Source organism: Cyclopterus lumpus, chromosome 1 (assembly GCF_009769545.1).
Source record: "Cyclopterus lumpus isolate fCycLum1 chromosome 1, fCycLum1.pri, whole genome shotgun sequence".
Taxonomy (NCBI): Eukaryota; Metazoa; Chordata; class Actinopteri; order Perciformes; family Cyclopteridae; genus Cyclopterus; species Cyclopterus lumpus.
The window spans coordinates 19,361,594-19,378,489 of NC_046966.1; the positions used below are offsets into that span (position 1 = coordinate 19,361,594).

At 43.3% G+C, this 16,896-nt stretch overlaps 2 protein-coding genes across 2 annotated transcripts; one reads left to right on the plus strand and one right to left on the minus strand.

Annotated features, from left to right (window-relative positions):
- Nucleotides 1-851: 851 nt before the first annotated feature.
- gatb (glutamyl-tRNA(Gln) amidotransferase, subunit B) lies at nt 852-15,260 on the minus strand. The gene is given in 14 exon segments (XM_034541162.1): nt 852-1,338; nt 1,452-1,586; nt 1,732-1,810; nt 4,970-5,103; nt 5,299-5,491; nt 5,864-5,908; nt 6,982-7,066; nt 8,259-8,372; nt 8,493-8,615; nt 9,064-9,262; nt 13,978-14,091; nt 14,192-14,345; nt 15,110-15,228; nt 15,231-15,260. Coding segments are annotated over 14 exon segments (1,650 nt in total). The 3' UTR covers nt 852-1,212.
- Nucleotides 15,261-15,394: 134 nt separating this feature from the next.
- dctpp1 (dCTP pyrophosphatase 1) lies at nt 15,395-16,687 on the plus strand. Its single transcript, XM_034541176.1, has one exon. It carries the CDS (start codon nt 15,540-15,542, stop codon nt 16,071-16,073), a length of 534 nt encoding a protein of 177 aa, XP_034397067.1. The 5' UTR covers nt 15,395-15,539; the 3' UTR covers nt 16,074-16,687.
- The last annotated feature ends 209 nt before the right edge of the window (nt 16,688-16,896 follow it).

Here is a 16,896-nt window from a genome sequence, read left to right on the forward strand (position 1 = left end):
TCAATATCTTATTTCCTTTGTGCCAGAGGAGGTTTGTGGCTGTTTGTTTCCGACGTCTCCATTTAATACACATTTCCTTTCCGGACTGCCCTCTCCCCTCAACGTGTGGCTATTGGAACGCACATGAGGTCTTTTCTTGGGTGAACAAATGAACTTGAAGCAACCTTTTAAGAGCTCGTAAATATCCAGTTCATCATAAGTACTTGACTGCACAAGATTAACTATTTTTAGTGTTTAAGCAGCATGAAAGTATGTCAATGTGGGATAAATAGGTGTATGAGGCACTGGATGCTGTAGGATGCTCTACAAACCACAACCATCTACTATTTGCAAAACTTATTGGCAATTATTTAGCTTCAAAGTAAGACACTTTAAATTACTACATGTAAGTAAAGTGCATTGAGTGTGCACATGCAAGAAGCCAACGTGACGGTCAGTATTGTGTGCACTTATCATAAAAGAGAAGCTGTAGATGAGAAGAGACAGACGGATTTAAAAAGGACATTTAAGCATTGAAACAATTAAGAGGAAGACACCAAAACCAGAGACGATCCAGATTTAATGCACCACATCACAGGCGTTATTAAAAAGGCAAGCTGGGGGCTTCCGCCACAAGAGGGAGCTCATTGATCGCTCTGCTGTCTTCATCATTCTGCCTGTGTGATTTTCAGGCCTCACAAATGACCATAATTGCCAATATGGCAGTTGCCAATGGCACATAAAGTTGTAATGAAAGGGTTGTATCGGAAGATATGCAGACTGGAGGAATTAGTTGTTGTAACTACAATCTTCTTTATTTCCTAACGGGGCCATTTAAATGAAACATTTAATAAGTTAATTAAGAGGCATCATTGTTCAGGAGGCCATTACCTTTTTTTATTATTTTTTTTACATGCTTTTCTCATTCAAACTTGAATGAGAAAATATGACGACATTTATTATTATATCTTGGGATTCCTGATGACACAACACAAAGCTTTATTACTTTTTAATACAGACAAATACAGATGCTAAAGGTTGTTGTTTGATGAAAACAATGTTCAGTATTTACAAAAATGTCAATGTCTCAATCAATAGTTTGATCAACTCAACCCCAGACCGTGTGCCATGGACCTGATTACTCTGCATCTTCATACAAACGTCGCCGTCACGCAGTTCTTCTTTCACGATTTGACTCGCTGTCGGTGACATGGCTGAGTCTCGCAGGACAAATCATGACGTCTTCTCTTGTAAAATTGCCCTCACCAGAACTGGGTCAGCTCGGCCTTTGGTCTCCTTCTGAACCAGGCCCATCAGCTTGTTCAGAACCTTCTTGTTTCCGTTTCTGATGGCGTGAACCTACAGAGAGGCACAATAAACACAGGACATCTAAATCATGAAGAAAAGAAAGAAGAAAAAAATATATACAATTAAACACAATTACAAGTGAGAATTTGCGTGCGAGCCCTCACCTCAACAGGGTGCGAGTCCACCACCTTCTGGCAGATGCTGTGCAGCTGTGTGGCGTCACTAACGAGACCCAAGTCCTGCTCCTGGATGATCTGAGAGGCCGTCTTGCCCGGTGACCTCCACATCTCCTGGAACACCTGAGGGAAGAGAAACCAGGGTGATGCAGGTGAAACCAGAACACAAACGCTAGCCTGTGTGTGAGTGTGTGTGTGTGTGAGTGAGTGTACAGTACTGAGTGACAGCTAGAAGGGGATAATTGCATGGTCTGTGCAGCTGACTGACCTGCTTGGCAACTGAAGAGGAGATGTGTCCAGATTCCTGGCGTTCCAGCAGCTCGGCCAGGGCAGACGGAGAGATTGGGCTGAAATCAAATGACGGGGTTGTGAAATTACAGCTTAATGGGGACAGAGAAGTATTGGCAATGTAGAAAAAGGGGGAGAAAGGAGCGGGAGAATCGGACTGAAAGGACGAAAGAGTCCATCAACATTATCTCTCCGATGTCTCCTTGTTTATTCCACAGGCTACCAGACACAAATAACCAAGAAGCCTGTTAGAATATATTAAGTGGAGACACAGACGAGACAGTCCATCTCAGCTAAACCTCCTTCAAACATGGCCTGGACACGGTGGGAAAACGGATGAAAAGAATCCATCTTTACCACTCGTTTGGACGACGGCAGCATCAGGTCGCTCGAAAGCGCCGCTCATCCATTAAACTGTAAATTGTATTTGGATCGGTTTTGAAAACACATAATGGTGCGAAAGGAGGACAATGGGCAGCCGAGTGCGACTGCCGCCATTACAGGTCTTTAGGGAATCCACAATAACCAGGAAGCGGCCCATCAACCTGAGTCAGCTCTGACACGTGAACAATTATCAAGCGAGCGCAGCAATTTGAAGAGTTTGGTGAAGAAATGAATAAATGATCCGCATCTAAAATATAAATATTGCATTTTGTTTTCATGTCTTTACAGAGCGTCTGCCTGGTGAGATATTTCGCAATTCTGTCAGTGTGCTGTCCCCCTCCTGCCGACCCTGAAAGAATGACTTGTCTCGGCCGAACGAGCTCCTAATGGGCCGAGTTTCACTCCTCTTGCTGCGATGCTTCACAGTGGCTTATCCTACTCCAGGGCTTGTAGCCAGAGGGGTAAAAAAGGAGGTTGGGACACATTATACAGGAAAGCCAACATGAAGAGATTTCATATTCAAAGTGGTCATATGGAGATACATGCGTGCTCATGAAAACCTTTTATTTAACACCCGAAATGCCCCACCCCCCGCCTGCAGCTTTTGATAGTCCTGCCGGCCACTCTCCGTTTTGTTTTTTTTCCTTTAAGTCTCTTCCTTTCAACCGAAGAGAATGCAACATCACGCATAAATAAACACCGGCGTCTTTGTGGTTCCCTCACACACCAACAGTCTGGGAATGGCAGATAAAAAAAGTACAGCTCAAAGCATCTGCGCTGACACCATTACTTATTTCAATTCCATTGGCTCTGTAATGACTCGGGACGTTTCCAAGAGATGATCAGAGTGACGAAATTGAGTTGAACGACACTGACAAATATCTATTTCCAGTTGAACAAGCTCAAGTCGTGATCTGGGGACTGACCTTTCTCTAATGCAACACGGATGCGTCCGACCACCCTCCTTTTCTTGGCGCTGCAGTCACGACTAAACTACCATTTCTACAACATGGAATGAGTTGAAATGAGGGTCTGATATCCAGCGCCTCAGTGTTCCATAAACAGAAGGGACACAACCGGTGTTGTTTTTAGATGATGGCAAGCATGAAAGGTGCTATGGCGACATCTCTTTGTATAGAAATAAGATGTTATTCAGTTTTTAAAGAGTGTTTTGGAACATTAAACAAATCCTACGTGTTCCAGCCAAAAGGTCTTCAGCGGGGAGCGATCAAAACACACCTTCTTTCAAAAAGTTATGATTTCACTAATGTCAGTGGATTTGTCAAAACTGACGGGCTGTCAGACTGTCGCAGGGCTTTTCTCATCAACAGACACAAATAATTAGAGAATATCAGATGATTTATGACCTCACATATGATGTTGTTGTTGTTGTTGTAGTATAGTACGAGGCGGTCTAATGTGAATTTGTTAGCTTTAAGAATCCAATAATCCTTGTTGTCAATCAAACTACCAGTACATTGCAGAATGGTTAAAGACATAATATTTTTTTTATCAAACTAAGGTTTGATATGCTGCCATTGTTCAGACTTTGTAGCTTAACAATAAAACAAATATGTTATGTGCACTATACAGAACAGGACATATATTTGTTTTCAGCTTTTGAATCCAGGAAACAGTTCAATAACTTTGGTAATTCATATTGAGCCAAGAACAACTGATGTGTGAGTATTTTTATGAGGATTCTTGTTGCCCTGCACTTCCAGTTGATAGCTCATTATTTTTCCTCCCTTGGAAAATGGAATATCAATACGGCATCATTTTGATTCAATATGATGCCAGCTAAGACTGCTGTGCATGTGCAAAGGTCAGATTATTTCAAACCATTGAAAAGACCTCATGCATTGGCCAAGGTGTCACCAGATATGTCGTCCACGTTTACAACCCTTCCCGTGCAGGTTCCTCCCCTTCCTGCCACGCCACATGGTCTGACTGCAACTTCCCTCTCCCGATACGCACATGCCAACGTTGTTTGCAGCCAGACTCCTCCTTATGTGCAAAGTGTTTTGGGTGTTATTGATTTAACTGGTGTTATAGAATGTGTTTATCAAGGGGGGAGGGGGGGGGGGGGGGATTAGTTCTTCCTGCAGAGACTTCCATGCTAATGGGATTTTTTTTTTTCGGGAGCTTGAGAGATTCTTTGGATACCAAATCTATCTGTATGACCATCTGCTCGATTCCTCGATGTGTCTCAGGCTTACGTTTAGTCATGAGTAAAAAGATATGGAGCTCAACTTCTGACACCAGGTGAACTACATCATGTTTCCGTGAAATCAGTTTTTTTTTTCACACACAAGTTACACCCTCGAAGCGGTGGCTTGAGACTCCGTGGGATTAAGAGAAGCCTGACAGACATTTGTACACCATCATTAAAGACAGGAAATGAGTCGGAAGGAGATTGGAGAGAAACTTCCCAGCTGGACCTGAACTGAGGTTCAGCCTCTTAACCTCCCCCCCAGTGAATAGTTTAAACCTTTTCTGTTAAGGAGGCTTTATTAATCAGAGGAAGCCTTCGGGTTGAAAACTGTTCAGCCAAAAAACTAAAGTTTGAGTAAATTCATGACTTCCTGACTCAAGTTGGAAGCAGCTACTTTCTGTGTGCATCACAGCTCCAAATGAGCAACATTTTTCCGACACAGCATGCAAAAGGATAAAAGGCCAATCCCAAGAGGCTCAGAGGGGTCATGTGTGGGAGCCCAGGCATTTGTACCTGAGCATTGGCAGCAGAATAGCTCCGCATTCACGAGCCAAGACAAACAATAAGCATTGTGTGACTATTGTAAAGTGACATGAAACGATGCGGGTGAACGTCTCACCTCTGGCTCACACTCATGTCTCGCTGTTTGAGGTGACCCACCAGCTCATTGGTCACCCAGCCAATCACCTTCCTGGGCTCCTTCGTGGTCGCCTTCAGCACGGCCTCAAAGTACTCCACCAGCCCGTCCTCATTCTGCAACAACAAAGCCATGAAAATGCTTTCGTCACTTCACATGCCTATTATATCATTAGGATTAAATCTACCCAGCAGGGTCCAGCAGTATGCTGATGCCGAGCGGACTCGGCTTGGAATTGATCAGATCAGGCAATTAAAAGAAAGGTTTCGTGAGGGAATCAGCTCTCCTCTTGCGCCCACTTGTAAACTCACCACCAGAGTGAAGCTGTGCTCGGGCAGGATGCCGTAGGTTTGCACCAGCCTGTCTCTTTTGATACTGGGTAGCTCTGGCAGCCCTGCCCTTATCTCCTGCACCACCACCGCCTGGCATGCATCAATGCCAGTGGGCAGCGATGCGTTATCCTCGTACACAATCAGAGGGGGCAGGTTGGGCTCTGGCATAAACCTGAAGGGAGGACGGGTGGAGAAAACAAAAAGGAGGGGAGAGAGGATGCTTTATCACCAGTACAGACAGATACGCTGCGAGAAGAGGAGGTGGCCTTTTGTTTTCGATACTAATGGTCCTCCAGACACCACACTAGTCACATTTCACTTACTCCCCTTATCATTTGACTCCATCAGCCCTAAAGCTGTCCATCTATCATTCTCCCCTTGTTTATTTCTCTCCATCGAGCTGCCACTCAGAGGCTCTCATCCTCTTTCAGTCCCCACTGAGAGCAAGATTATCTTCTGATATCGCGAGTCCACGTCAATAGACACAAGCTCCCGGGACAGAAACGAGCACAGATGTGCAGAGAGCCCACAAACTTGCACTCACCTGTAGTCCTGAAGACCCTCTTTGTCCCTCATAGGAATGGTCTCCCTAGAGACAAAGAAGCAGACATCAGATTATTAACCGGAGGAATTGTTGCAAAACTAAATCGGAGATACCTTTTAGGAGCTCTGCAAGACAGCTGAAGGTCAAACAATTAGAAATTCACTGGTTAAGACATCTCACTGGTCAGACAAAATGTCAACCTCCGATATGGGAAATTTGCAATAAACTTTTTTCCACAATCATAAATTCAGTAATATGTGTGTAAAATAAATGTTTGTACTGAAGTGGCATTTGACCACAATACTGTTATACTGAATATCTTCTAAAACAATTTGATTCTGCTGGCAAAATATTATGTCCACAAATGTAAATGTCCTCTTCTGTTAGAAGCATTTAAAACAAATGCAAAAATAAAATGTATTTTATTAATATCCCCCTCACACACTTTTACACTGCACTTGACAGCTTCTCCTTTTGTATTTTCATTTAAATAATTCGCTATTATCAGGTCATGTTCTCAGATGTTTCGAAATGAACTAATATCATTTGTATTTGATAAAAGTGGGAGGCACATCCATAAGTGTTTATAAAATGGCATCTGGCATTTGTTTAAATAAACAAAAAGGAAACATAGACAAATAATGACCTCATCAGCTTTCCATAACTCATACAATGATTGATCGGGGAATTTCTTGGTTTTCTGTTTTGATATTTTTTGGGGCGTCACCAGCAGAAACGCTGTGACATCCATTCATTTCAGTGACAGACGTTCGCGTTGAGGACTGGCCTCGCTATTCAACACGCTCCACCGTGCACCTCGTACATATAAAAAGGGCCTCGTGGGAATGGAGGCAGAGCACCAGAAGACGATCAGGGCCTCAGCTGTGTGTGCAGCCGGCTCATCCTGAGAGCTCATGAGCCTGTGAGTAGCACATAGCTCACAGATAACGCGGGATGACGGCGGCATCCGAATGGCTCAATTCATCATGATTACCATGATGGTTCCTCCTCTGCAAAAGCTCAGGACTAATGAACCGGGCAGAGCTCACAGTCGGAGGGAGGGTGTTGCACCGGCTCAAACTCGGCATCACGGCCCACCCGCTCTTTCATCCTCTTACCCTGATTTGGAATCAAACGCCCGGGTCTCATTTTGCACCGTGCCGCCTCTCTGCAGGACTTGGATGTGCCTCTGGATCTCGTAGTCTGGGTGATGTAAAGAAGAGCATGAGCACAAATACAGCTCTTTCAATAACACCAATCGATACACAGGGATGTACGAGGTTACACGCTGGCTGCTGCCACATTATAACTGTAATAAACAATGTCGTTCCACATGACTTTTAAATACCAACTTGGCAGCGGAGTAAATGTGCTACAACTGTATTGATGAATAATTCAAGCGCGGCACCACGGTGTGTCAAACCATGCTTCTTAAAAACCTGCATGAAAAATGCGGACATTTTCTGGCTGCGGCTCTTTGTCAGCTTTTTTTTTAAGTGAAGCTCAATCAACAGCCTGTGAAGTTAGATTTGACATGAAATCTATGCTTTTTAAAAAAAAAAAAAAATTTTTAAGTGAGCAGCTGTGTGAAGCCAATTCGGCATCTCACGCTGCAATCGCACGGCTAATTGTTTGTGACTGGTTGTCAGTCCAAAAATGATTCTTCACAAGTTACTGTCAATATTAACAAAGCTTTCTGTCTTAATGTCTCCTCATAAAACCAGCCATCTTGTTTTCTTTTCAACAAAAAAAAACTTCTTCATCTTTCAGTTTCAAAGTACACAATTGCAGGACTGTGTATGCATGAGTTTCCTCTTTGGCTTCTTTAAATGTGTGTGTGTGTGTGTGTGTGTGTCCAAGTGTTTGTTCTTTACTTAAGTAAAAGGAGCAATACCACACAGTTTAGTAAATCAAATAGTAAAGTACAAGTAACTTGCCGTTTTACAGGAAGTTATCTGCCAAACTATTTCTGGACCGGGACCAGCTGGCATGAAGACACCAGGAAGTCACCGGCCAAGAACCAGTCTGGTACATGACGTCCTCTAAATTGGCAAACTGTTGTGTTTTAACAGACGAGACACAGTGTGCTAATCAGTGAGCTGCTGGTGGGCGGATTTGGTTAACTTTGAACAGAGACAGGCTAGCTGTCCCCCTCCCTCCCCTTTCCAGTTTTTGTGCTAACTTTTGTCTGGCTGCTGGCTGGAGTTTCATATTTGCTGTTCAGACAGAGGAAAAAAACGTTCAGGCTGACAGAGTGAAAAAGGACTTTACTCTCAGAATGTCCTGCAGATAGATGAGACCCAATCACATGCAACAGGGGTTCAAAGAGCCTCCCTAAATACCTGTCGGTCCCTTCAACCAGCCTGCTGTCCTTCCTGTAACATTGTTAACGTACCTATAGCCCTGGACAGGAATCGGACGCTGTTGATGTTCTTCACCTCTGTCCTGACGCCCAGAGGCTCACCTGGTTTGTGGACGGACACGTTGGCATCGACTCTCAGCTGTCCCTCTGTGGAGGAAGACGGACAAACGTGCACACTGAGCAGGAAATAAGTTTGGGTTTAGAAGTTTAGCAGCTAAGGGAAGGAGAGAGAGAGAGAGAGACAAAGACAGAGAGTGCTTTCCGTACCAGACATGTTGGCTTGACAGGTGCCCAGGGCTTGCAGGATGAGCTGAAGCTCTCTGACAGCTGCAGCAGCCTCCTCTCCACAGCTCATGTCTGGCTCCATCACCAGCTCCATTAGACCTACACCTGTCACATGCGAAGACAGCTGTGTTTTATATCTCTGAAGTATCGGTCCCATGAAACTCTGGAACAATCTTCAGCATTTACCGCTTTGTTGAGCAATTTGAAACTATAGAATCATTTCTGCCTAAAGTAGTTATCTTGCTGCCAAAACCAACAACGTGTTAGTACGTTTCTCAAAACTTCCAACTTCCCTACTGTCTGTGTCACTCAACATTTTTTAAAACAGACGGTAAATATATAATACTTTTTACACTCTAGTTTTGGACAACAATGGGGGGTCTATCGCACAAAGGAATAAGCTACATCCGGCTTTAGCTGCACAGACAATTCACATTAGTAGGATCCATTTATTGCTGCTTTGCATGAGATTTGTTGACAATAAGAAAAATATTGAATATCCCCAGACGTATCCTTTAAATGCGGCGCACATACTAACACCATCTCACGTTACCCGCTCGGTTGAGGTCTATGAGTGTCTGGCTGCGGAGGTCATCGTGGAGACTCTTGCCGCTGTCCTGCTCCAGCTGAATCTGTTTGATGGTGGAAGTTCTCCTGATCACCTGGCTCCTCTTTTTTCCTCCGAGGATGCTGTAAGTCAGCGTGCCGTCTACTGCGATGGGCCGCCGTTGCTGCGTGATCTGGTATCCTGCCTGAAAGTTGAAAACGAATTAGTCCGTATAACATACGGCCCTGTAAAGCTCCGGCCAGCAGGATTTTGTAGTATTGGGTCATGGATAATTAAAAACTCAAATTCATAAAAAAACACAAAAGTCTTTTGCTAACCGATATCCTTCTAGATCGTTTTAGCTGAGCGATATGACCTCAAATCAGAGGATAAATGGTCAGATTGACCTTTACTGCATATGTTGGCTTCTGCTCTGTAGGTCCTCTGTTAATTAAATCCATCTACAGCACGAGGAAAACACTTGGCTGTACTTTTGTTAGATGTCGATGCTTGTTGTAGCTAATTCCAGTGTCAAGACATGTACTGAAAGTTGCAATATGAGTTCATTTGGGTCAGTAAAAGATACATAATGAGAATGAGTAACCAAAATATAATGTTTCCAATAGGAAATCGCGGATGTAAGATATACATTCTCTGGCAGGGAGCCTGTCCCACTAATTCAGTGAATTACCAGTGATGTATGCTGCGGTGGTTGTCATGGGTTCGTGTTAAAGTGAGGCAGGCAGCATAAATTAAAACACAGTGCAGGCTGATTGGCTGAGCCGCCGCTATAATGCAGCAGGAGTGCTGCCACTTCACTCAAGGTTTCTATTCAGAAAGACATAAGAATAAATATTTCATCCGCTCCTCTATTCCTCAAAGAATCAGCTGGCCCAAGTATTGATTCCCCACGTTACTATGGCAACCACGTCACAGTAACTACACATTAATCATACTTATGCTAAGGAGTGTGAGGACGTGGGAGAAGAGATTGGGGTTGGGGGGGGGATAGTGGACCTGTTAGTCACTGGCTCCATCTAAGGGGGATTATCCTCTTCAATTCCTGTTATTCTTGGTGGATTCAATCTCTAAATCTGCTGGATTTTTGTGAATAATGTTGCAGCTTATCAGAAATCCCCTGTTTCTCACTTAATCTTCGCCACACTGTACACTCGGGAGCATCCGTATAAGTAAAGACTGTCTGCATTGCTAAATAAATCAACTGCTGTTGCCACGTGATGAAGGGTGAGGCAGGTCTGTTGCTCCTGAGATCCTGGAAGCCACATTGAGTTTTCCCAATTACTCTCTGGGCCCTAATGAGCAGTGGTACTTCAAACACTCCCAGTGACCCCCCCCACCCTTTATTTATATATATATATATATTTATATATACACACACACACACACACACACATACTGACGTTTTTCTCAGCTGCCCATGGGGGTCACAAAGACCTTCATAGCTCTCACTAAACACATGTCAAAGCTTCAATAGCCCGTTCATGTCTGTTTATTTGTAAGCTTAATATCTCAAGGAATTTGTAATTGTTTGCCGTTGCTGGTCGTTTAGCGTGGAGCTGCTGAGGCATGTTATTAAAAGGCTGTTAGAAACATTATATTTGTGCCTGGGCTGCCATTCCAATTGAAAGAAGGAGAGCTGGTTGGTGGACAGCAGAATTAATCATTTAATGAGCAACTGTGGTGATTTACAAAAAGCAATCAGGGATTTCTAGTGGAACATATCAATAATGTACAAAGCAATTTACAAATTTATTTTTCAAGGGCCGGATAATTTTTCTCTGAATCTTGCCACTGCTTTGATTTTATGAGCATTGATTACACTCAAACTTTAGGTCGAATGTGAAAAATCTCCCTGTCATCTGCATAATTCAAACCACTCTGACTTCAGTTTATCAAGCTGTTTCACGCCACATCACTCTTTTTGAGCAGCTGATGAGACTAATGCAAACTAAATAATCATAAATGGGGCGGCAGCAGCTATTGTGCACAGAGCACACAGTGAATCTGAAGCACAAATAAAAGGTCCGGCACGAGTTGTTTTGGGATATCTCACAGAAAAATAAAACTTGTAATCGGGTATTATCGTCCCTGCTGTGTGTGTCAACTGTTGAGTGTTATTCCAAAAGGAGGTGATGCAATCTTGGGCAAACACACAAAAGAGCAAGAGGAACCTGACAGTAATCCCTCAGCTTCTGGTAGGATTTTTCTGCCATTTCAAGATACATGGACTTTCTGGGGAGATAATGTATCCCGAGCATTGTGATTAAAATATGTACTGCTGCAACCGTGTGATAACAAGTAAAGTTTTCGAAATATTAAATAGGAGAGGGGGGGGGGGGGGGGGGGGGGACTCCATCTATCAAGATCGACAGAAAGCTGTTGTGCTCCATTAAGCCTCATCCGTTGAATTTTCACAATACAGTAAGGAATTAGAGCAGAAACTAATCAGAAATATCAAAAGGAAGTGATTATTTATATCAGTGCTATCAAGTACTATAAATAGTGCAATACAAAATCTTTTAAAGCCACTTCTTTGGGCAATTTAACTCTATGACATACTAACAGGAAATATTTCCCTTAAGTTCTTCATTGCCCTCCTCGTTACCTTGCCCAAAGCAATGTTAGCATAATAACTTAGCAGGAAATGTCTGACTTGGAAGATTTTAAATGCTAAATTCTCAAACGCCTTTCTTTCCGAGAATTTCTCAATTTATTAGAAAATATCTCTGTCGGGCAAGCCGCGAGTTCCTGTGACATTTTGTCTTTTCCGTCTCAGCTTTAAAATGCCAATCATAATAGCAGTAAGATTACCCCCGGGCTCTGAGGGGTAGTGAAACTTTGCCATGCGAGCACTTCATTACAGAGAGCAAAGTGAACCTCACTTTGGGCCAGGCTGTTAAATGGAAATATCAATGTTAGAGTATTTTTAATACCTCTTCTTACCAAACAGCTATCTGGCTCATATGGCATGTTGTTGGATATTCACATATTAACCCCATTCCCATGTCATAACCATGGTATGACCATATGTTATTCCTCAAATAGCATGCTGGTTAACAGGTTCTAGCTCTTTGATTCTTTAAGAGCAGTTCAATTCGGGGAATTCAGAGCGCGATTAAATAATTATTTTAAAATGGGAGGAGCCGAAACACTGATGTGTCATCCATCACCTTTTCATTATATTTGGCAAACTGGTTAGCAAACAGCTGCTTATTCATCCAGCAGGTACGGGGCAACATTATCATTCATTTGGAATCACATTTCTATTTAAAATAAGAGTCAAATATTCACTCTCTTTTAGCTCAGTTTTTGTTCTCCACCAACTCCTGTGGGAGATACCTGTCCCTTTAGCTGCTAAATGCTACACTATGTTAAACAACTGTTTAGTGGCATGTTTGGTGTTGAGCAGGTAGTATAATGGGTTTTTGCAGGTTTTTCTTTTCTTTTTTTTTTTAATACTGAAAATTGTTGTCTGCTGTGGCCAAAAATGACCCAATGAGAGCTGTGAGAGTGAACCAAACTGTACGGTTGGGGCCGACGGCAAAACAATTTGCTGAAACTCACTATAAAGCTCCTTAAAGCTGATGGGAGCTGCAGATTTGGAGAGCAATTCTCTGTAGGTTTTGTCACTACGAGCAACCCCTTTCAGATTCTTATCATAAATATGTTGATTATAGCTGCTTTAAAGCTGCATATACTGTATGTGTAATATGAGAAGTGCCACTCAGAGAGATAAAAGCACACTAATATTTTAGTGTTTTGGTCTGCATCTTTACTGTTCTGGTTCACTATTCTCATCACCATCATGTTCAGTCACAGCAGGCAGCTATTTCCCATGAATAAGCTCTGAAACCCAACTGCATGCCATTTACCGAGCACCAAACATCACACAAACAAAGTTAGCGGCTAGCTAGTGAACGCATGGTCGTAGAACATGTAGCAGCTAAAGTGCCAGCTTCTTCCTTCAGTAGACCAGAATCTATCAAAACATAAAAAAGGATAACATTATTACACTTTCATTCATCGGATAAACAGAAACAAGACTGCAAATGAATATTTAGGCTGCTCTGGGTCTGCTGGGTGTATAAACAGGTGAGGGTTGCTACATGTAGCTACATGCTAACATGTTTACCATATCAATTGTATATGAACAATACATCAATGTTGTGTAGTGTGTTTTGCTTCCCTTTAAGTTGCCAAAATAAATATGAACATTGGCAAATGAATGCTGCTTTAATGGAGTGCACTTAATGGTTACAACATGGGGACTTTCAATAGAGAATGAGAGAGCCACCCCATCACAAATACCAGCGCCTTCTCGAATAAAATGGCAGGTATCCATTATGGGTAACTACTGAAGATCGGAGTCATCTTAAGCTTACAAATATTTTCCTTTTAATTAACTAAAAGTAGCTCTCATTATTAGTTTTTTATGCTTCAAATAATGCTTCAAATTATGTGAATAAAAGAAAGCCATCTCCAAATTATCCGCAAAGACATGGAGAGGGAAATGACCTGTGGATAATTTAGAAATAGAAGTGCACTGAAGGAAATGAGATGGTTAGTGACAAAAACACCGGCCATTTTCTTTAACAGCTTTTTGTGTCATTCATCTGTACGTGTGGCAAATAGCCTTTTTGCTGCTTCAGCAAGACTCACTCACTATTTCAATTAGAGCTCGCGGTCGGGAGAGTGCAGTGGGAAAGCTGTGATGGAGAAGTTGGAGGCAGATGAGGACAGCTTATAACAAAGCTAAATCAATGCTGCAGCATGGTGTGCAGGACTATAGTGTCTTTACACTGCTGTTTGCCAGATAAAGTACCCCACTAACGTCTTTTGCCACCACCTCTTGAAAACCCAGACGTTGCACGGAAAGCAAACAGGGAGTGAAGAACTCACAGGGAGGTCGGCGTAGAAGTAGTGTTTCCTGTCGAAAAGGGATTTCTTGTTTATGGTGCAGTTGAGAGCCAACGCTGTCATCACCGCAGCCTCGACACATCGTTTGTTCAGGACCTGGGGACACGACGGGACATTACCTGATGCGCTGGCAAGGAAGGGGTTCGAGAAACAACAACAACAACAGCTTGTTTGCATCAAGTTGAACAAGGCTTACGGGTAATGTGCCTGGTAAGGACGCATCGAAGGGGGACACCAGGGAGTTTGGAGGTGCCGAGAAACGAACCGACGAGCCGGAGAACAGCTTGGTGTTGGAGTTAATCTGAGCATGGACTTCCAAACCCACCACGCCAACCAGCTGCTGGGGATCACTGAGAGAGAGAGAGAGAGAGAGAGAGAGAGAGAGAGAGAGAGAGAGAGAGAGAGAGAGAGAGAGAGAGAGACTGAGACTAATTATCTACTGAGTTGCATAAAGGGAAGTGTAGGATACAGTGTTTTGGGAAGTTAATTAATATTAGGGACCAATAGGGCTGTTCCAATTTCTTAACTTAAAGAAACCAAAGAAATATGGCCAAAATCCTGTCTAACGTCTGTGTGCTCTCTCCTCACAGGTTTACATGGATCGTGGTTATATCTGGACCCTGGTCCTGCTCGACACCTCCTGCTATTATCATTGTTATTATTAGTTGCATTGCTATTAGTATTGCCAATACCATTACAGCTTTTATTATCATTATTATTCTACTACATCCACTGTTGCTGTCACTGTGTGCCTGCTACTTTCATTATATGGTTAATAATGTAATATATGCATATGCAATAATAATGTCATATGCATTGAATGTGCTATAACTCTGTTATGTTGTTTATTCTGTATATATTGTACTTCTGTCCATCCTGGGAGAGGGATCCTCCTCTGTTGTTCTCCTGAAGGTGTCTTCCCTTTTTTTCCCCGTTAAAAAGTTTTTTTTTAAATTTTATTTACTTTAATAAAAATAAAAAATAAAAAAGATCGACTGCCACTGCTTTTGAACCCACATTATTTACTGTCGTTACTGCAGCTCGGTATGGGGGCAGGTCAGGGACACACACACACACACACAACAAAGTATTCCGCTGTGACGGCCTCACTTACCTTTTCGCTCTCGGCTGCAGTTCACTGTCACATCGCGCACGCGGTGTGCTTATCCGTCTAATAACACACGAGGCCTTTGGATACAATAGTGATATCTGTTTATTCATATTGTCTGTCGCGGCTCACTTACTGCCACAGAGGAGGCAGCCATGTTGTTTTGTTGCAGAGAACACGGGAGTTGTAGTCCTTTCATATGTCAGTTTACGCGGCAGCGCACGCCGCGAGTTTTCTGGTTAAAACTACAAAGCCCAGTTTTGGCAACATTTCGGTTTCCGACATAAGACGCATCACTTCCGTTTTGACAACTGGCGGGACTTCTTCACGTGTTAGTTGCAGCGTCGCAGATCGGGTTGTTTACAGACTTTATTTTAATTTTAATTTGCTTTTACAGGCATTGCTGGTACAAAAACAATACAAATTATACAACACGATGACTGCAAACGGAAAGGACGCCTGCGGGTTAAAAGGCGACGAGCCGTCGGTGTCTGTAAATGGCAGCGGCGACGCTTTTGCTCACAAGTCCCGCTCGCTGGCGGTGAACGGAGCCGCAACGGAGCTGCAGAACGGAGGGACCTCCGGGCCGGAGAGGTTCACCTTCAGCCCCGAGCCCACCATGGAGGACATCAGGCGGATGCAGGCGGAGTTCACGGACGAGAGGGACTGGAATCAGTTCCACCAGCCCCGCAACTTGCTCTTGGCCTTGGTCGGCGAGGTGGGCGAGGTGTCGGAGCTCTTTCAGTGGCGTGGGGAGGTGGCCGAGGGCCTGCCCGGCTGGACCGAGTCGGAACGAGAGCACCTGGCGCACGAGCTCAGCGACGTGATGATCTACCTGGTGGAGCTCGCCGAGAAGTGTCGCGTGGACCTTCCCCGAGCGGTGCTTCGTAAAATGGCCCTGAACCGACTGAAATACCCGGCCAGCAAGGTGCACGGGTCGGCCAAGAAGTACACGGAGTACAAGGACTGAGTCTGGGTGTCTTTTAAGAGTCGGGTTTCAGGGACTGTTGAAGCTGCTTTCCCACCTCACCGTTTTAACTTTGGCCTACTGCTGGACATTTTATCCCTCGGTTCAAATGTTTTTTTTTGGTGGGGGGTGACTTGTTACATAACAATATGAATGCTTTTCACTTGTGTGTATTTTCTAGGATACTTGTGTGTGTGTGTGAGGTTAATCTGTTGCCTATATGACAAGTATTTGTGTTCCTCTCCAGGAGACTAGGGCCATACTCTATGGTAGCTTTTATTCAGTTAAAAAAAAATGTTTTTTGCTCATCATGGAACTGCCTGAGTGAATTTGTTGCAATGCATGCTCCGCAGAAACTATTACTGTTGTGCAGTGCCTTTTTTGGGAGTATTTAGAAGAATGTGTTTCTCTCAACTTTTTAGTAAGATGCAGTTGCAGCAGATGGTTGTTGACCTGACCATCCCTTTTTATAAAAGAGTAATTTGTTTTTCTGATTATTAGGATTTTGAATTATGTTCCTTTCCCATCAAGGTTTATTCAACTAATCTGTTTTGTTCACATCACAACTATCACAGTTCTGTTTGTTTTTTTCTGAAGTAAAAGTTGCTTTAATTCTTTTCTGTCTATTTTCCACTCATTTGTCATTCATTCAAACATGCCTGTGCTGGGAGCTGTAGCTTGTTTGCTGTCTACATGCACGTTTTTAACCGTGTACACACAAGCGCCTTCAAATACATCCCTACTCCGCTGCAACCGAATTAGAGAGACCTTGCTGTGACTGATGGTCTAATGATACAACAGCCCCCTGAGGTGAAGCCTAATTGGA